The following is a 22,017-nucleotide window of genomic DNA, read 5'->3' as shown; positions in this document are numbered from 1 at the left end:
TTTTTCTTCGAAGAAGTCTTCCGAGTCACGAGACCGAGGGACTCCTCCTCTTTGCTTCCATTGCGCATGGGCGTCGGCTCCATCTTAGACTGTTTTCCCCGCAGAGGGTGAGGCAGGAGTTGTGTGTGTTAGTAATAGTGCCCATGCAATGGAATGAATAAGTATGTACAAATTAAGGTTAAGTAATATATATATATACACAAATGTTGAAGATAACTTCCAACGGCTACAGGCTCCCGGGGAGGCGGGTGGGCACATGTGAATCTGCAGCGACCAATGCCACGAACAGATGTATACTGGGTAAGTGACATTTTCAGTTTGATGGCATCTGTTGCTGCAGATACACATGTTGTGCATAGACTAGTAAGCAGTTATCTCCCCAAAAGCGGTGGCTCAGACTGTAGGAGTGGAAGTAGTCTGAAACAAAGTTCTCAGTACGGCTTGACCTACTGTGGCTTGTTGTGCGGATAGCACGTCTACACAGTAGTGTTTAGTAAATGTGTGAGGCGTGGACCATGTGGCTGCCTTACATATTTCGTGCATTGGAATATTTCCTAGGAAAAGGTAGCGCCTTTTTTTCTGGTTGAGTGTGCCCTTGGTGTAATGGGCAGTTGTCTCTTTACTTTAAGATAGCAGGTTTGGATGCATTTAACTATCCACCTGGCTATACCTTGTTTTGATATTGGGCTTCCTGTATGAGGTTTTTGAAAAGCAATAAACAGTTGTTTTGTTTTCCTAACTTCCTTTGTTCGGTCTATGTAGTACATTAGTGCTCTTTTGACATCTAATGTATGTAGTGCCCTTTTAGCTACTGAGTCTGGCTGTGGGAAGAACACTGGTAACTCTACTGTTTGATTTAAGTGGAACAGTGAAATAACCTTTGGTAGGAATTTAGGATTGGTTCTAAGTACAACCTTATTTTTGTGTATTTGGATAAAAGGTTCTTGTATTGTAAACGCCTGAATTTCACTTACTCTTCTTAGAGATGTGATGGCAATGAGAAATGCAACTTTCCAGGTTAAGAATTGTATTTCGCAAGAATGCATGGGTTCAAAAGGTGGTCCCATGAGCCTTGTCAAGACGATGTTAAGGTTCCATGAAGGAACAGGTGGTGTTCTTGGTGGTATTATTCTTCTTAGGCCTTCCATAAATGCTTTAATGACGGGTATCCTAAACAGTGAAGTTGAATGGGTAATCTGCAGGTATGCAGATATTGCTGCAAGGTGTATTTTAATGGAAGAGAAGGCTAGATTTGACTTTTGTAAGTGTAGTAAGTATCCCACTACATCTTTTGGGGATGCGTGTAATGGATGAACTTGATTATTATGGCAGTAGCAAACAAACCTTTTCCATTTGCTTGCATAGCAGTGTCTAGTGGATGGTCTTCTAGCTTGTTTTATGACTTCCATACATTCTTGAGTGAGGTTTAAATGTCTGAATTCTAGGATTTCAGGAGCCAGATTGCTAGATTGAGCGATGCTGGGTTTGGATGCCTGATCTGCTGTTTGTGTTGTGTTAACAGATCTGGCCTGTTGGGTAACTTGACGTGTGGTACTACTGACAGGTCTAGTAGTGTTGTGTACCAAGGTTGTCTTGCCCATGTTGGTGCTATTAATATGAGTTTGAGTTTGTTTTGACTCAATTTGTTTACTAGATATGGAAGGAGAGGGAGAGGGGGGGAAAAGCGTATGCAAATTTCCCTGACCAGTTCATCCATAGGGCATTGCCTTGAGACTGTCTGTGTGGGTACCTGGATGCGAAGTTTTGGCATTTTGCGTTCTCCTTTGTTGCAAATAGGTCTATTTGCGGTGTACCCCAAATTTTGAAGTAAGTGTTTAGGATTTGGGGGTGAATCTCCCATTCGTGGACCTGTTGGTGATCTCGAGAGAGATTGTCTGCTAGTTGATTTTGGATCCCTGGAATAAACTGTGCTATTAGGCGAATGTGGTTGTGAATTGCCCATTGCCATATCTTTTGTGCTAGGAGACATAGCTGTGTCGAGTGTGTTCCCCCTTGCTTGTTTAGGTAATACATTGTTGTCATGTTGTCTGTTTTGACAAGAACGTATTTGTGGGTTATGATGGGTTGAAATGCTTTTAGCGCCAGGAATACTGCTAGTAATTCGAGGTGGTTTATATGCAGTTTTGTTTGATGTAAGTCCCATTGTCCTTGGATGCTGTGGTGATCGAGGTGTGCTCCCCACCCTGTCATGGAAGCATCTGTTGTTATTACGTATTGTGGCACTGGGTCTTGGAACGGCCGCCCTTTGTTTAAATTTGTACTGTTCCACCATAGAAGCGAGATGTATGTTTGGCGGTCTATCAACACCAGATCTAGAAGGTGACCCTGTGCATGTGACCATTGTGATGCTAGGCACTGTTGTAAGGGCCTCATGTGCAGTCTTGCGTTTGGGACAATGGCTATGCATGAGGACAACCACTTTTGCCTGTATTCTTAGTGTTGGATACATGGCCTGTATGACCTTGTGAAAATTTTGAACCCTTTGTGGACTCGGAGTGGCTAATCCTTTTGTTGTGTTGATTACCGCTCCTAAGTAGTGCTGTATTTTGCACGGCACAATGTGTGATTTTGTGTAGTTGAGGGAGAACCCGAGTTGGTGGAGGGTTTGTATGACATACTCTGTGTGTTGTGAACACTTTGTTAGCGAGTTGGTCTTGATTAGCCAATCGTCTAGATACGGGAATACGTGTATTTGCTGCCTTCTGATGTGTGTGGCTACTACTGCTAGGCATTTGGTAAATACTCTTGGTGCGGTTGTTATACCGAACGGTAAGACTTTGAATTGATAGTGTATTCCCTTGAATACAAACCTTAGGTATTTCCTGTGTGAAGGATGTATCAGTATGTGGAAATACGCGTCTTTGAGATATAAGGTTGTCATGTAATCTTGTTGCTTTAGCAGTGGTAACACCTCCTGTAGCGTGACCATGTGAAAGTGGTCTGATTTGATGTAGGTGTTTAGTATTCTGAGATCTAAGATTGGCCTCAGTGTTTTGTCCTTTTTGGGTATTAGAAAGTACAGTGAATAGACTCCTGTGTTTATTTCTGTACATGGTACCAGTTCTATTGCTTCTTTTTGCAGTAGTGCTTGAACTTCTATTTCTAGGAGGTCTAAATGCTGTTTTGAAATTTTTTGTGTTTTTGGTGGGATATTTGGAGGGATCTGTAGAAATTCTATGCAATAACCATGTTGGATAATTGCTAAGACCCAAGTGTCTGTTGTTATATCCACCCACGATTGATAAAACTGACTTAGTCTTCCCCCCACTGGTGTTATGTGGAGGGGTTGAGTGACTTGTAAGTCACTGTTTGGTTGTTGGGGTTTTGGGGCTTTGAAATTTTCCCCGGTTTCTCGGGAATTGTCCCCCCCTGTACTGGCCCCGAAAACCTCCCCTTTGGTACTGTCCCTGGTAGGTAGACGGTGTTGATTGTGAGGTGCTGGCTTGTGTGGCCTGCCCCCGAAACCCCCCTCTGAATGTTGTTTTACGGAAGGTGCCGAAAGTGCCTCTGCTTTGCGGGGAGTAGAGCGCGCCCATGGCCTTGGCTGTGTCAGTGTCCTTTTTCAGCTTCTCAATCGCCGTGTCAACCTCTGGTCCGAACAATTGTTGTTCGTTGAACGGCATATTGAGTACTGCCTGCTGTATTTCTGGTTTAAAGCCAGATGTGCCTAACCATGCGTGCCTTCTGATGGTTACTGCAGTGTTTATTGTTCTTGCAGCTGTGTCCGCTGCATCCATAGAGGAGCGTATTTGGTTATTGGAGATGTTTTGTCCTTCCTCAACCACTTGTTTTGCCCGCTTTTGAAATTCTTTGGGTAGATGCTCGATGAGATGCTGCATCTCGTCCCAATGGGCTCAGTCATAACGCGCTAGGAGCGCCTGAGAGTTTGCGATGCGCCACTGGCTTGCAGCTTGTACAGCGACTCTTTTCCCAGCTGCGTCGAATTTCCGGCTTTCTTTATCCGGGGGTGGTGCATCGCCCGATGTGTGTGAATTGGCTCTTTTGCGAGCTGCTCCTACCACGACTGAGTCTGGTGGCAGTTGAGAGGTGATAAAAGCAGGGTCCGTGGGAGGTGCTTTATATTTTTTCTCTACCCTTGGAGTGATCGCTCTACTCTTGACAGGGTCTTTGAAGATTTGCTTCGCGTGCCTTAGCATTCCTGGAAGCATAGGCAGGCTTTGGTAGTTGCTATGGGTGGAGGAGAGGGTGTTAAAAAGGAAGTCATCCTCGACAGGTTCTGTGTGTAACGACACGTTGTGGAATTCTGCTGCCCTAGCTACCACCTGCGCATACGCTGTGCTGTCCTCGGGTGGTGAGGGCTTGGTAGGGTATGACTCTGGACTGTTGTCTGACACTGGGGCGTCGTATAGGTCCCAAGCATCTTGGTCATCTTGGCTCATGGTGGTGTGAGCCGGTGAATGTGACGGAGTTTGTGCCGGTGATATCCGAGTTACAGGTGGAGGAGAGGGTGGCGGAGTTGCTTTCTTTGCCACCTTTGCTTGTGGTGTTAGTTGTTCAGTTTGGAACTCTAGTCTCCTTTTTCTCCTGATTGGTGGAAGAGTGCTAATCTTCCCTGTTCCACTCTGGATGAAGATCCTCTTTTGTGTATGGTCTACATCAGTAGTCTGTAACTCCTCTTCAAACCTGTGTTTACGCATTTGAGAGGACAATGAATGTTCCTCTGAATATGAGCCGGTAGTGGGTTCGGTTGCTGGTTGTTTTGGCACCGAAACTGTGTCTTTTTTTGTTTTCGGCTCCGAGGCGAATTTCTTCTTTTTCGGAGTCGAGCCTTCTCTGCGTCGAGCAGCGTCGGCTCCGCTTTCTCGGCGTCGATCTTTTTCGGCAACACTTTCTCGGTCCCGAGAATGTTGCGTGCCTGTGTCTCGACCCGAGTCGGACGATCTGGGGACCAGTTCGGCCTTTTTCGGTGCCGATGGACGGTCACCTTTATGGGTTGAGCCATGGCCAGTTGGCAGTGGCGTCCCCTGGGCCTTGTCTGTTTTCTTGTGCTGTGTGCTTTTCGACGTCTTACTCACAGTTTGCTCGACGTCGAATTCATCCGAGTCCGATTCATGGATGGGGAAGGCTTCCTCCTCTTCTCCTTGTTCCTCGAACTCCCGGTGTTGACGCCATCTGTAGTCTTCTGGCTCGACGGTCACGGAGCGTTTTTCGGGACCGTAACGCACGACAGGCCTCACAAGTTTCTTCTTTGTGCTCGGGTGACAGGCACAAGTTACAGACCAAATGTTGGTCCGTATATGGATATTTATTGTGGTCGATGTTACATGCGGTCGGGCCGACCAGGCCCCGAAGGGGGATCGAAATTACCCCGAAGGGCTAACGGAGCTCTTCACGATTCGGTGTCGATTCTAACTATCCCGATCCCGATCGAAACAATACCGACGTAGTTTTTTCGAAGTTTTGACTATCTTTCCGTCCCGAAACCCGGAGCGAAAAGGAACACGTCCGAACCCGAGGGCGGAAAAAAAACAATCTAAGATGGAGCCGACGCCCATGCGCAATGGAAGCAAAGAGGAGGAGTCCCTCGGTCTCGTGACTCGGAAGACTTCTTCGAAGAAAAACAACTTGTAACACTCCGACCCAACACCAGATGGCGGACTGTGCACAACATGTGTATCTGCAGCAACAGATGCCATCGAACAGTATGTTTCCTGGTGAAACTAGCTCAGTCTGCCAGCTAGCCTCAGGAACTTATAAATGTTAATTAGTATAGCCACAGGCTGGCTTTGTGCCCAGCATTTGGTGTCATTGCCAGAAGAATTCTGGTCAGGGCCATTTTCAAATAGCATGTTCATATAAAGGCCCTGAACAGACATAGGTTTCAAGCATCACTGATGAAAGGACTGCAATTTTAACTCATCCCCCAGAAGAATCAATATATCAGCAGGATTTACAGTGGATATTAAGCTAGTACTTTAAGTACAGTCCTGTTTCAGGGGCGTAGGGTTGGACAGGGGCACAAGGGGTGGGAGAACCCTACTTGTTGCAATGATTCTCCAAATTTTTTTTATTTTTTTTGTCAGGCCACATGTTTCTGTGAATTATCTTGCAGTGTCAATCGAGGATCTCAGAACAACAAACAGGTGGTAATCATTTTATGCTCCCATTGCATAGGAGTCAAAAACGAAAATGCCCTTACAGAAACCATACCCCGCCCATCGCCACCTGCACTCAATTTCCACATATAAAGTAGGTGGTATGACCATCTATTGAAGCTATCTATGCTGAGGACCATTTTTTTTACTGCAAGGAACTGCCTTTGAGAATTGAGCTTCTAAATTTGTGGTTGTAATTTCGCAGTTTCTCTGCAACTTTCTGAAGATTTTTTATTAACTTTGCTGTTTTACCCCAACCAGGAAACCTTTCACACAAGTGAGGTCTTGGAAGTGGGTAAGCTTCAAAAACTATGCTGTGTGTTGTATGTGAAATTGGACACCTCTGCCAAACTTTGAGCACAGTCGTTTAGACATTTACACATCACTCCTCTAAACACCATACAAAGCAATACCAATCTGCAAAATAGATGGCATGTGGAGGTATAACATTTACCTTTGTTTTAAGAGATAGTTTTTAGGATATGCAGGCCTATACCCTACCTGTTCAAGCCTCAAAATATGCTCCCCCCACTCCCAAAGTTAGCTCATTATTTTATGTAGATCTATCAATTTAGATGGTCCAAATTTATACATTTCTGATTAAAATGGTGCGTAAGAATGTAGAAATGAAAAAGAGGAAACAGGACAGATGAAAACAAAGAATAAGATGGAAGGAAGTAGCCTTGTGGGGGTAGCATTCTTCAACAAAGCATGCATCTCTCACTTGATAAAGAGCACAATGGGTGCATCTAGAGAGACTGGAAGCTGAAAGTGGGTGTGTGGCAGGAGCGGGGAATGGCATGAGGAAATAGAAACAAAGGAGGGATAGAAGTTAGTGTGTATTTAGTGGTGACAATAAGATGGAATTGTGGTAGGACCAAACACAAGGCATACCATTCTAGAGATACTAAGCATGCCAGGAAACCTCTGTGGGGCAAGAGATGGCCCCCTGCCATATCTCTCAGTTTTTCACAGTGAAAAGGGCCCACAGTCAAACTCCTCATGCCGTTGTCCCTGAAAGGATACATTTACATAAGGGCACTGCACTAGGGTGGAAATGAGAGGCAGATGTGGCTAATGATTTCCCTAAGAGAAATGAGCGTTAGAGAATGAGCCCTCCAAAGGGTGCTGAATGCTCAACTTACCACTCACCTAGACAAATAAGGCCTGGTATGTGCTTTCAATACTTTAAGAAACCTCATCGCAGGCTGCGTAGCTGGCTGCTCCAAATAATATTTTACTTTCTTTATTGGACCCAACACAACAAAGGGCTACTAAATCAATTAATTTCATCCATGTTCTTATCCATCTTCTAGTAGCTATCAGACTCAACTTCTGGCACAAAGCAACGCACAGCTGTCATTCCAGCCGCCTCCAAAATTCTGGAGTATATAGCAGTGACTCCTTTTTGGGATATTTGAGTCTGTCATCCATTTCCATGGTTTTTAGGCCAGCTTTTGTCTCGTAAAGCATTGTATCCACTCTGGTAATCTGAGAGTTGGAGGGGATGTCAATTTTAGAGCGTATGGTATTATTTGACACCAATCAATCACTAATTTACCAATGAGAGAAGATAATGGGAGCAGGTGCTGTGTTATCTTGGCCTGCATTCTCAACAATTCAATTACAAGGTTTAGTTTACCACCTTCCACCAAGAATTTCAGCACCTTTCTTGTGAAAGAAACTAGGGTTGCTCAAGGGCACCAGCTTTTACAATGTTTATCAAAAGTCTCTTCAACAATTCATTCATCCCTGTGGTTTACATGTATACATATAATTGGATGTACCTCAATCCTAAACTCTTGGCAGAATCACATTTCAGAAACATGTTGTGGAAATCATCAAGTTGGATAGGTATTGGGATCACAGTTTTCCTGTGTGGTCCATTCCTTTGGATATGAGATGGATAACTATTCTCACCAGTGAGAGGTACAAATTCTTGAACAAGGTTTGATGTGGAACTGTCATTATCATCTCTGGTTAAAGTAGAACATTTGGCTTATTTTTGTGAAAGACACTAACTTGAACTTAGTCTTGTCATCGACATCCATAATCACACCAATAATTGGCTCCACTACAACAGCATGTATACTATGTGGCATTCGAACATTCAGATTCACCTTAGGCATGACGTTTACAATGGACTCCTATGCAAACCAGAATGAGAGTTATAGTAATTGAAATACTTTATTTCGGCGGTTTGCCCTAAAAGCATGCATAAAATATACATATTACAAAACAATACATTAATAAATATAGAATTATATATTACTAACATAAAAACAGTAAAAATTGGAATTCCCATAAAAGACAGCAAAGACTAAGCGATTTCTAGTCTTCTAAGGTGCTCCATTTCTTATATACCCTATATTGCTTGTCACAATATATTACTACAGCCATCTCTGTGAGGGTTTTGTTAGCTCCACATAATCAGCTTCTAAATCCTTAAAACCTTTTCAGCAATTAAAAAAATACCAGTGTAAAACATTTATGCCCCTCCTACACTACCACCAATGCTAATTCAGAGCATGGCTTCTATGTTAGCTATAGAACTAGCCCACTATCGATCCTCGTAAAGTGGCAGTGCAACAACGAGCCTATCAAGGACCTTACTTTACCAGAGTCCTTAAATGTCATGTGGAAATAACTCTCCCAGCCCCCTCGCATGCCCCTCCCGAGCCAGAGCCCTATCTCTTCTGATCCACACACCCAAGTGAAAATGGCTCACAGGATAGACTAAAGTCTTGTCTGTACTTGTCTTAAACAGGTGCCTCGCCACTCGATAATCCCCAATCCCCAGGGATAAGCAAACTGGCCTAAGCCACCGCCACCTGGAGGCTTGATGCCCAGGGCAGACAATAACAATATGATTGACCAGTTCGGGCTTAGATTTACACAGGGGGCATAAGACAAAGGGCCCATCTCCTCGCCACAAACTACAGAAAGCGTTTAAGGGCAAGCAGCGGTATCTAAATCGCGGATACAAACTTTTTGCCCTTGGTTGCATAACATAGTCCAGGAAATCTTCAAATTTGGGCACAACTTTGAATTTGAGATATATTTCTGTGAGATGACCCGAGTTAGCCCTATACTGTTGGCGCTCTTTAATATACTGCCAGTAAGCCACCTTAACTACCTGTTTGTCTTCACAGCGGATTTGGTCTGGCTGTTCCCAAAGTGCCAAAAGCTTCAACTTTTCAAACCATGCGAAGACAAAGCCCAGCCAAGGGACTTTCCGACCTAGGTCTAACCTTACCAAGTGTCTTAGACATGCACTATAAGTGGCCAACTCTGGGGTAGACCAAACCCGTACCCAATAGAGTAGGGGTTTTAGCTGTATTTGATCAATCACCCGATTAATACCCATATCATATCTTAAGGGTATAAGCGGGGTACTAGGTGGTACGGCCGCCAGCGCCCTAATAAAATTGTTTTCAGCTATCTCTATCCTATGTGAGTTAGCATACCCCCATATTTCTGCTCCATAGGTTGCTGCATTGAGAATCTTGGCTCGATAAGCCTCCAGAGCTGGTGAGATAGAGCAAGTGTTTGTGGCTCTGAAGAATCAAAGAATGGCGTTAGATCTATGTGCTAGTGTTAGGCACCACCCGTTGAATTGCCAAGTTCTTGATGATGGATGTTAAAGGGGTGGCCCAGCCTCCTTCTGGCTCTGACTGGTGTGGACGGGCCTGCCCTTGGCCCGGGTTTCACCCGGGTGTGGCCTGCGCTGCATTGTCCCCCTGGCACTTTTTAGCGCTGCTGGCGAGGTGATTAGGGGAAGCTGGTGCAGGGGATGGCCACCTCCTGGGGCCTAGAGCAGTCTGGGACTCGTAGTCCCCCCTTCCAATGTTCAGCGCGTCCCACGCTGTGTTGTCCCCCTGGCGCTTTTTATCACTTCTGGCGAGGTGATTAGGGTCAGCTGGTGCAGTGAGATGGCCGTCTTGTGGGGCCTAGAGCAATCTGGGACTCGTAGTCCCCCTTCCAATGTTCAGCACGAGAGTTATAGCACTCTACATTGTCCAATGCACAGTTTATTTTGTGACCATCACCTTTTTAGAAAGGACTGATTCCCGGTTGCTATGCCTGGACTAAGCATCCTAACAGTGTGGTTTCCTGGTCTAAGATTTGGACAGGAGTCATTGTTGGTTCACGTCCTTGACTGTGTAACCGTGCACCTTGAAAGCTTTATTCCACTTCACAATTAATTCACTCCCATAAATTTCAATCCTAACCTTTTCATACAAAATTTTTCAGGTCATTTATTAGCACGTAGTCCTTGTCATCCTGTTTCACCATTAAAGCAATACCTAAGAATCAGAGATTACCCTCTACAAATAGGTCACAAACATACAAAATCATGAAGACCTGGTACCATGTGCCAAATATGGCCACATAATACATATACAGCAAGATTAGGTGGGAGAAAGAAGTGGCCAAACTCTAGACTTTAACATGCAGGCTGCCAGGGGCGGCTGGTGTTCAAGGGCTAAGGGGCTGCACCCATAGCCTCTTCTGGCCTCTCTAGTGAAGCATATATTTAATTACATGATGAAAGTAAAACATTTTCTGCACAACATTTTCCGAGTGAAAGTTGTGCACTTTGAAAAGCCCCACTGCACCTGCGCCAGTATGTGGCTGAAAGCTGCACAGTAGGGCTGACAGGGCTTGCCCACGCAAAGCCCTCACGTTTTCTCAGAACGCAGTGACGACCCTGGCTTATCTCCTCCTCCACCAGAAGCCCTGATAGTAAACAGCATGGAGCATTTTTTGTTCAGCCTGGGTTTCTGAAAACTTCATGTCACTCCAATATTATTATCCACCCTTTCCTATTTACTCAAATGGTGGGATGTGATCAGAAGGGTCTACGTACCAGAGGTCACATTTTATTAAAGAATGTGGCATTGCGCAAAGAAAATCCCCTTTTCCTGCATTACAAGCAGTCTGTGGCAGAGAAACTGAATAAATACAATAACTCCATCCAGGGCTCTCTGGGAGACAGGAGTGTGACCTGAAGACCTCAAGTCATAAATATGCCAAAGACAACCCTGCAGACAAGTAAGTTGGAGCTCTATCTTTTTTACAGTCAATAAGAAAAAAAATCTGTTCTCTCAGCTCTCCTCTCCTTTCACTGCCTCTGTAGGTGATTTCGTCTCTCAAAGGCAGTAATGGTTCCAGTAATTTATCATGGCTAGTTATGCTCGTTTTATTTCTTCTGCAGACTAATGACGTGATATGTCATATTAAACATGTAATCTGCAGCTCAAATAAACGTGTACCTTTTATCACTGAAACTGCTGGATACTGGATGGGTGAGGCAATATGTGTTTGTTTGAACGTGTTTGCAGGGCTTGGCTGAGTGGCTGAGAAAATGTGGGTGCCTGTGTATAAGAGTTGTGTAAATGGCAGTGGATAACAATGTGGATGAGTAAATGGGTAGGTGACCAAAGGCAGTGGGTGAGTAGTTGAATGGAAATACGTAGGTAGTGAGGCTCTCTCACAAGGTACAATTCCGTCTTGTATTTGTGCCCCACCACTGCAGGCTGCATCATTCGTGGCTAATGTTTTTTGATGCAGACCCAGGTCAGTCAAACGTTTCACATATTTTCAACATTAGAAACTGGTTGCAGAATGAAAGTAGTCTGACTAACTTTGAGGCCACCGATATTACTGATAATATGGACTGTGTTTTTTTGTTGTTAAATAATCTTTCGAATACATTTTACGTGAGAACAGCACCATCGCAATCACCTTACAGCATTTACATATAGCTATTAACATCATTTGTGCCCCTCGAAGGTTCTCCACTCACCAGTATATCAAAGTCCATCTGGCACCTAGCTCTGGATCTGCATACCCCGTTTCCGAGGTGGCTATTCCCCCTCAATGCATGCCGGAGTTGTAAGTACCAAAGGAATTACATGTGTTTGAGGCCAAATTCTTCTTGGAGGTTAATGTAAAGTTTGATGTCTATGCTGTGTATCACGTGGCCCAAGGTGGTAACACCAAAGGGTGTCATGCATGTGGAACCCTGTAGTGATGCGCCCTTTGGTAGAGTTGTGCTGTGCCATAAAGGGGGTTTACAGTCTCAATCTCCCCTCCCATCCAATGTCTTAGAGCAGCCCTCCAAATTCGTACTGTGGCTTGTATCAGTGGGGGCTTGTTTGGGAGCGACTGAACAGGCAGCCATACTGTATATGTAGTCTTGCGTGCCCTAGATCCAATTATTTAGTATAAGGCGAGCAGGTCGACCCTCGATAGTCCTCCGTTAAAGGTGGATTTACAGCATTGGTAAAACGCTACTCATTGTGGTCCACCTCCCCAGATAAATGAATTCAGAGCCAATTGAAATACTGCTCTAGCCATTTTAGGGACGTCATTTTAGGGTAGTTTTGTATTGTATATAGTAAGTTGAGGAAGATCACCATTTTGATCAGCGCTACTCTCCCCGAGTGACAGCAGCAGTAGGGCCCCTCTGGCAAGGTCTCCCATATCAATGTTAGCAGGTATGTGAGAGTGTTTGCTTTCATCTGGGATTTCATAGCCCATATTTGTACCACCAAACACCGCAAGCCTGTGGCCACGTTTGTTAGCCAATGTCGCCCTGCCCACTTCTCAGTGAGTGCTGCTTGTTCCACCTTTGGCTGAGATCATGTGAAGTGTGACCCCTACCCCCCCCCCCCCGACCACCCCCTCTCCCTCCAGACTTGGACCCAGGGGATTTCAAGATGGAAGTGGTCTCAGGCAGAGGCAACTAGAAGGCCTGCCCTTATACAACACAAGAAGGGGCTCTCCAGTGGTCCCGTGGCTCCACCAAATGTTCTGGAAACATCACCTGCTGCCTCTGAAGGGCTGTGACATGGACACTTGAGTGGAATAACTGGTCCATTCAGCTTGTAGGCATACGTTTGGTGTTGTAGTACCTTTGGAGACCTGCCTGTAGCGGACTGCTGAGCCCAAAGTACCAATGGAACCTGTTCTCCCCACCTTTAGAACAATGAGCTCCTTGCTCTTACCTGGATTTTCCTGGGTGCCACACTGCCCCCAAAACGTATCACAAGGCTATTCAGAGCAAAGAGTGGGACTTCACAACCAGCCCAACCACAGGAAGACAAAACACAGTAGGAATTTAAAAAAAAAAAAAAAAAAAAAAAAAAAAAAAAAAGAGAATTGCTATATCATAACTAATCCACATGGACGTTCAGGTTTCATGCTATGTGCAGCCACAATTCACCAGGTGAGGTGCCGAAACAACAGGCAGAAGAGGGGCACCTAGACACTTCTAAACACATGTTTTTAAACACTGGGATCCTTCTTGTTGATGACTTCACAGAAGTCAGGTTTAGGAGGAACATAGGCTTCCAACTAGAGTCAACCTTGAAGGAGTTTAACGTCAAACCAGACTCTTATGTGGCTACACTCATGGTTAATAACCTTTCGACCAGCATAATCCTCACCTCTGGTTCTGACATAGAATGAAAAATTTTCTAGCTATCATAAAAGGAAAGTTTCAATTCTATTAAGGACACGAAGGTGAGGATTATCTCACCCAGACTACTATGGGACAGATTACATTTTTTCCACCTTGGAAGGACGCTTTTATTGCATAATTTTGCAATTGCAATTGCAATTGAAGTGGATCCAATTTGGCTGCAATTTACTAACTGGGGTTTTTCTTGCAATGTAATGAATCTTCCAACCTGGAGCATGGTACATGAAGGAGGAAGAACAGTAATAGACAAGTTAATTTAAATTACATTCCTTGTTGTGATTGGTCAGACGTTCTCATGCTTCTCCTCCACGGAAAGAGTTTTCAATGTTTATCTGTGACTGCTGGTTAATAAAAATGAAGACAGTAGCAGTATAATCCTCGCCTCTGTATGCTTAGAATTGAAACATATTGTTACGACAGCTAGGAAATTTGTAAATGACTTTCAGACCGAGACTTTTTTTTTTTTATTGTTTTGTACTCGGATGTCAAAGTGAAAGAAGCTGAGCGCTTTCACTTCCATTTGTGCTTGGGAGCAGCTCTCATCAGCACCCTAAACATATTTTGATGGGAAAGCATTGTTGGAAAGGGAAATATCTCTCCTTTCCAATGGTATGCCTCCCTCGTGGATGCCTGTTGGGGTCTGCAGGACGGCAATCCCCAGGTAAGGATCCACCTACTAGATACCGGGGGGAGAAGCCGCCACCCATCACTGCAGGCGAGGGGCCACCCCAACATTACGCCAGTGCTTCCCCCACACATAACAAAAACGATCTCCGCAGAGTAACATTTTTTAAAAAATCATGATCTCACAGGAATTTACTAATACAATAGATTGTGCCTTGCTCCCAGCACCTCTTTTTTAAATCCTGGGAATCTTAAATGAGCACAACAGTGATAAAACGAAAAAAGAGAGCAGAAGAGGGCCACAGAGAGTGCAGAGGAACAGGACAACAAACAGAGAAGAGAAAAAGGGCAAGAGATTCATCTCATATTTTAAAAATCCTCACAGTATGGAAGACCATGAAGCACATTTCTACAACCCTCTACAATCTTAGGACTGCCACACCACCTTTTTAGATCTAGGCCTTCATGAAATAATTCTCTTTTCTTTTCAGATTTTTCATCGCTTCACATTGGTTTGTGACTGATGTGTTTTTTTTTTTTTTGCTTTTTATACCTAGTCATCAGAACACTTGACTGGATGCATACTTTTTTAGGTTTCACCTCAATGTGACACCTAGATGCACACTAAGGATAAGCTTCACGTCAAGCTTCTTGAAGAGGGCTACATTGCATGTTGCTACATCACACCAAAAAACCTAAGAAAGCCTTAAATAGAACATTAGTGTAAATGTTACTGTGATACAGGCATGTTGGCCTTGGGCCTCTCAGCAGCTAGTGCTATGAGGGAACACACTGAAGATGTGAAACCTAATTATATTAACAAATGCCAGGAAGACTAGGCAAGTTGAAGGAATTTCTGAATTAGGCAACTTTATCTGCAACTCTCATATGTAGTTGTATGAAATTCCACAGGAAGGAGCATGAACATGAAGACTTCCAACATCAAATCTTTTATATCTAATTGGTCTGGTAGTCAGGTTACATCTGATGGCAGACCCGAGGTTTATGGTAGGTAGGCAGGTAGGAAACAAATAGCTTTGTAATGTAATTCATTGGCCAACCATAGAGCAGGCTACATGGTTATGTATTCCGGAGTTCTGAGACGGATGAGTGAGGAAGACCTTATATATATATATACTATTTCAGTTTTCTAGGTGAGGCATGACCAATGCAAGAATTAGTAAGAGTAGGCAACATCAAAACATATTTAGTAGGCAAAGATGGTTGAAGGTAAAGTTAGATACCATGTTAAGTTGGGAGGTGGGGCGGGGGTGTTAGAAAAGATACATGAAATGTCACCATTGAAGAGTGCTCTCAAAATGCAAGTTTTATTACCAGGGATTGTAGGAAACATTTATCTGCGTAAAAGTTCATTTCTTACCCAGGTTACTGCATGCTCTTTCTTACTTTTCTCTTTGGATTCTTAGAGAGGTATTAACATAAATCCTCTATTTAATTTAGAGGCAAACATGACAAAGAGCCAAAAAAATCAGTTACCATCAGGGGACAATGGGCTTCAACAGTCTCCAATATAGACAGATACATTTTAGCAACATAACATTACCTGGTACAGTATCAGCTTACTGTCTACTCTAATATGGTGGCAGTGGAGAGTTAGAATGCCTCCTCTCTCCCACCATTCTTTCCTTTGGCCTTCAAGTCTTCATACACAACTATTCTGACCCGAGTTATTGGCTGCCCGTGATGTGTTTAGAAATTGTGGAGTAAGGCATGAAGACATCAAAGTACTCTTTCCCACAGACTCAGGTTTCGGAAAGCAGATTTTTTGCCTGCTGACTCAGACCATTCCTTCGGGACATGGAAGGTGGGTAGATTGTCAATGCTTAGTCAACTACACTATAGTCTGAGAATGTCCAAAAATATTTTAACAAAGTAGTGTAAAATGTGGGGTCTCTGAAAGAAAATCAGGTTTAAATATGCACATTGATTACAAATTCTCTGCAGAAGGGTGGGTGTGACCTTTCACACAGTTGAAATGACTAACTCACTGGATACAGTGCTACTTAAGAACATTCTTATTTAATCATCTGGTAAAAGTGTCAGCCTCAAATAAGGTCAGTTATAACCAAAATGAATTCCAATTTGAAGTATGCGAAACACTGTGATTAAATATTTGGCGCAGGCTGCTTGCATCATGAAGATTTATACTAATTAAAGAAAGCGCATTCAATGTGCACTCAGAGTGGCATTAGATCCTTGAATAATTACATATGTTCCAATAAGAGTTCTTAGATATTCTGCTGGGTCTGTGACCGAACAGGCAAAATGTATCATTTGTGGAGCGGATGTTATCTGGTCCAAATATTTCAGAAGCAAAGCACTTCACACATGAAAGATGCAACATGCTTATCAGTTCTGCTTGGCATACAAGTCTACTAGGTGATGTGGAATATAAGGACGTTTTTTCTTTAGATCCAGCATGTGAATGCTGATCACAGACTACTTCTTGGCAGCTAAACTATATATTTTCCAGTTCATGAAATTGCACAAATATACTATCTGTAAATGTTTTGTGAAATAAAGCGTAGTCTTTTCTATCAGAAGTGTAGAAAACAATCTGCATTTCCAATCATAATGAAACATTTGTCAAAAAATGGGGCCCTTTTTGAGAATGCATAAGGTGGGGAATTGCCGACCCAGCACACATCAAAAATGCTTAGGCCTTCTTTATTGAGCTCACTTCTAGTTCAACTGGACATATCAAAGCAGATTTATGTTTGTGATATTTATAAACACAAACCTAGCCGAAAGGTGCAGGGTGCAAGGCAAAGACATAGTTGTGTTATTAGACAGCTAATTTCTAAGACTGAAAGTGGACTGCTGGTGCATCATGATGTAATGCTCTTTAAATAAGTGGGTCTTTCTCTTTCCCAAATAGGTGCAGGATTGGGACCATGCTAATGGATGAGGTGAAGCAATTGTAGGTCCTGGGTACATAGATGGACAAAGCCTGTTGCCTTACTTTTTCTTTTTTTATACTTCATCTCCAGTGTGATTGTGTCCTGGCTGCAGGTGTGCCGAGAGCAACTGGAGTGTGATTTCCTACCCACTGCCTACCCACTTTGAAGACATTAGTGACAGGCAATTTCCAAGACTCTCATGTTAAATGCCCTTCATGTTGGTGTGCTTCTTGCTCTGAGACTGTCCACTGGAGTAAAACATTATTTTCTTGTAAGGATATACTTATATCTTTTAACCTAAGCCTTTGATACGCTTTGCATAAATAAAGATAAAAAACAAATAGCAACTGAAAATAAAAACACACACCTTACCTAAACTAATGACAGCAATCTCTCCGGAAGAGGAATTGTGTGGCCCTATGAAGACCCCTGAAACAAGCAGGAGTGAATCATCCAAGTTGAACTGAGAGAACTGGGTGTAGCTCCAGTTATAAGGCTTCATGTTTGAGCTGTGTCGCAGAGAGACAGATTGGTCATTGTTCCAGATCTGGTTGACAGAAGCATAAGAAAATACCATTAAAATACTTGTAAATTCTTAAATAGGACCAGTGTGAGTACTAAATAGAACTCTTTTGCCCTCTCTTTCTTTGGTACCATACTACCTATCTAGCATAGACTAAATCAGTGACACTGAAAGTCTACCTCTGAAGGACTATAGCTGTTAAACAATTCAAAGAGTACCCAGGGAGTCAGGGCCAGAAAGAGAAGTAGGATTTCCATTTCATTGCAAAGCTGGTCATTACCTTGTGATTGAAGAAGGTTGCCATTATCTCGCTATCCAGTGGATGGCAAAACAAGGTTACCACTACCCAAGTGCACAGATCAAGTAGCTTGACCACATAAGAACTACGGGAAAGGTGATTGGGTGTAATTCCTCTGGCTACTGATAAATCTCTTATACTAGCCAGGCTTTCTTTGCTCTCCATTTGATATATGTAAAATAAGTGTTCATCTAACAATGACCAAGATCAGACATTCTATATGGCCATTTGTCCCATCCCTTTCCTAATTAATCTTTTCATTTTTTCCCAATGTGTTGGGTAATATTTACCTTCATCTTAATGAGTGGCAGCAGGGGTGTTTAAGATTAGTTGCTTGACAAGGGAACAGAGATACTCACTGATGTACTAAAAAGCAGCTGATGTGTCAACTTGCTCTTGTACATAAGGACGTGCACGGAACTGCAGCTGTTTTCTTAATCATTTTCCGATGTCTACTTTTGCAAATCATGCAAGAATTGGTCCCCACATACCAAAGCAACTGTGACATGACAAATGGAAGCCTGCACTGAGCCTCACCATCACCTGCCTGTAACCTTATCTTCTCTTATAGGTTCCAACAACGGATCTGTGATGGTTCTTTTCTGTAAATGTACCAGGTTGGCAATGGGTTTTATGTATAAATATGCATCATTTTCAAACTGCACAGGAGGAAATCGCAGACAAAGCCTACTAGGTTACATGAAGATGAAATGTTGGGCAAGGCCTCATTCACGAAATAACACTGGAAAAGGTGAGAGGTGCGGAAACAGAAAGGGGAAGACTTCAGGCTATGTTGGCAATTCCCAGTTTGTAATCAATGGTTTGAAACAAGTTTAGATGGTTATTCATTTAAGTGTAAGCTAGGGTGGATGCATCCTCCTCCATACCTGGCTGAAGGTTACCTGTAAGAAGGTGCTCTTCAAGTATTCTACATCTTTTCAGCATCGTTATATGTTAAAACTTACAATTATTAGCTTCTGCTCACCGTTAACATTTAGATTTCACACACATTTGAGATAAACTGTAACATTTGTTGCAGATATGGTAAGGCCTCTTTCGCTTTACTCCTAACAATAGTTGGTTCAGAGGGCTATACTTACCTTGACAGTGCAGTCCTTTGAGCAGGATGCAAAAAGGAGCCCATTGTGTGCAAAGCTAAGGTGGAGCACCTGATCGCTGTGCTCTGTCAAAGTTTGGATTTTAACACATGGGATGGTATCATAGAGCCGTTGGAACTCCTCGTACCAGGACGCAGCAGCTGAAAGACAACAGTGCGCATACAGTAAAACAACCACATGACAAATTTTAAACATCAAACAATCAAAAAAGGGAATTGCGCACATTTCAAATGGAACGGAATGTAACAGTGAAAGGACCGTATTCCAGCATTAAATGTGATGTATCAGGCACTATATTTAACATAAAATAATCCTCACTTAAATAGTCCAGTCTTTCTGATTTCAGAAAGAAATAATAGCATCCTATACTAACCCACCCAAACAGGTTCCAATAGGTAAAGTAGACTAAATTATTATTTTGAAAAAGATCATAAACAAGATTTCATGCAACTAAAGAAAAAGGCAAGATTATCCCTTCATTTGAAAATAAATAGATACATGAAACTAGCGAGAAAAAGATTTAGTCTTCCTTCATCACACTAGTATTACTATTGCAAAGTTTAAAGACCTAACAATATGAAATCTATGCCAGGAACTGGAAAGAACTAAGGGACATTAAAATTAAATCAGGACCACAAGTCTTTGATGCGAGAGAAAAATCCCATGGCCACACCCAGCACTATGGGGGTTATTACAACTTTGGAGGAGGTGTTAATCCGTCCCAAAAGTGACGGTAAAGTGACGGATTTACCACCAGCCGTATTACGAGTCCATTATATCCTATGGAACTCGTAATACGGCTGGTGGTATATCCGTCACATTTGGGACGGATTAACACCTCCTCCAAAGTTGTAATAACCCCCCATGTCTTGAGCATTGTGTGTAGGTACGTCTCTCCTCCAGGAGGCCATGTACAGAGTGTAGGAAGAGTTTGTTGCGGCGGAGCTAATTATTATTTACTGTTCAGCTGGCACAAATCAAGCTAGTTCAGTTTCCAACTCCTTTAAAGTACTCTAAGAATCACATAACCAAATTGTCCATAGATGGTGTCTTAGGACAGCTGTAGGCCTCAACCTTAAAAATATGCGTTAAATTGGAGCAGTTTAGTTTGGAGTTGTAAACTCAAGCACTTGATCTGTAAATGAACTTTGAGTTGTTCTTTATATTCATGATTCAAATATTGACCACACTCCTCACTAAACACTTTATTAAAAACTGGAATTTTACATTACATGCATTATACTTACACTCCGACGAGGCAGAAATCATTCTTGATTCGGCATACATTATTTCCTTATGCCTACTAGTCTGATTAATGGAACCTACAGAAAAGAAGGCTAGGTTTTCTCTCCACAGGCAAAATTCTATAATTCTAGTAAGTGAGAAGACAGCTACTCCACTCCTAATGATCACAGGGCCTGCTTTTTCCTGTGGCTGGCTTGTACCAGTGTGAGTGCTATAGGGTGGGTCCTAAGGAGTGGCTGAGTGCAAAGTTGCTGGGTGGTGGAGGGTTGCTGTTACCAGAGTAAAACAACCTCTGGTGTCATGTTATATAGTCTCCTTCCAATATACAATCAAAGGAACAAAACAGCTTACGCTAGCAATACTGTCTCATGTGGGAGGGCTGCCTCCGACAGAAATACATTCTGGAGAGGGCTGGTTAGGGATTTTCGCTTCATCACTGGTTCCAGCTGCGCTTCTAGTGCATACGTTTCCGGGGTGGTATTTTTCCTAGGAAACCTCTACCACATTTGTAGAAATCAAGAGTAGAATGTCAGTGGTCTCAGAGCTCATTGCATTGACACTGTGCTAGGCACCATGTACAAAAAACAACATACAAAAAAACAGGAAACAATAGCAAAAAGGTTTGTGAGATGGTCCACAATGCCTGATCAAGGAAGGGGGCACAGCTACAGAGAGAATTAGGCATTAAGTGACAAATTTACTATATGAAAATAAATACAAAAAATATATTTTTTAATCTACACATGACAAAATGGAGCTAGAATAGGTTACGAATACCCAAAATAACCTATTAAAAATGTCTGACATCCATTCTTCCCCTACGTGGAGATCACCAAGCTATCCAAAGAGTTGTTCACCTTATTTGTTGAGAAGGTACAAACTGTCTCACACACCAACTGAAAACACAGGACAGTGGCAACACAATCCAGAAATCTACGGTCACTCAGAGAGATCTCCCTTGTGAATTTCCTAAAACCACTGCCAAAACCAGGCTTCTCCATCCCCATTTCACAAAACTCACCCGTCATGTTTCTTAAGAGAACAGCTCACACACACACACACACACACAACTGGATATACATAATTAACACCTCAGGGTCCCAAGAAACACTCCCACACTGGCCGGAAAGGCCAGATCTCACTACTATTAGAGGAACCTGGGGCAGCTGCAGAGGATCTGAATAATTTCTGCTAAGTCTGCCATCTTTGTTAAAGACTTAAAGAGCTGTGTGGAGCTCAAACTTATAGATAGACAGAGGAACACAACATCCTAAATAGGATCCGACCGGGCTTCTGTGGAGGACGCAGCACCGAAACTGTGACTCCAACACAAATATCAAACAAATAGGTCAGTTTTTGTTCTTTTGTTGGTCTAAGGTAGCCTGCTTCTCAAAGAGATTGCAGAACTGCATCTTGCACCTGTTAGATCAGACCTATACACAGCTGTTGAGCTGACCAAAAGCTTGAAAAATCTGACCACAACTCAACAGTTCTGAGATTGGTTAAATTGTTTTTTCTGCAGAGGTAAAGAATATTGTCAAGAAAAGTATAATTTATACTTCACTATACTCTGGACTACCATAACTAACTTTCTCAGAAAACAGTAATCTCAGGCAGCCAATGCCCATTGGAGCTCCAACTTATTTCTTGCAAATATCACCC

General features: G+C 42.9%; 1 protein-coding gene across 2 annotated transcripts in view; it reads right to left on the bottom strand.

The window, feature by feature from the left end:
• Window positions 1-22,017, bottom strand: part of FBXW5 (F-box and WD repeat domain containing 5) — a 113,406-nt gene that overhangs the window by 79,346 nt on the left and 12,043 nt on the right. For both annotated transcript variants that reach the window (XM_069241422.1, XM_069241423.1), the window contains 2 exons: window positions 19,093-19,250; window positions 17,544-17,718 (listed from right to left, as the gene is read on the bottom strand). In XM_069241422.1, coding sequence (XP_069097523.1) covers window positions 17,544-17,718; window positions 19,093-19,250 — 333 coding nt within the window. The remainder of the gene's footprint in view (window positions 1-17,543; window positions 17,719-19,092; window positions 19,251-22,017) is intronic.

Source organism: Pleurodeles waltl, chromosome 6 (assembly GCF_031143425.1).
Source record: "Pleurodeles waltl isolate 20211129_DDA chromosome 6, aPleWal1.hap1.20221129, whole genome shotgun sequence".
NCBI lineage: Eukaryota > Metazoa > Chordata > Amphibia > Caudata > Salamandridae > Pleurodeles > Pleurodeles waltl.
Note: the sequence above shows the minus strand (reverse complement) of the source record. Positions and strands in the feature narration are given on the sequence as shown.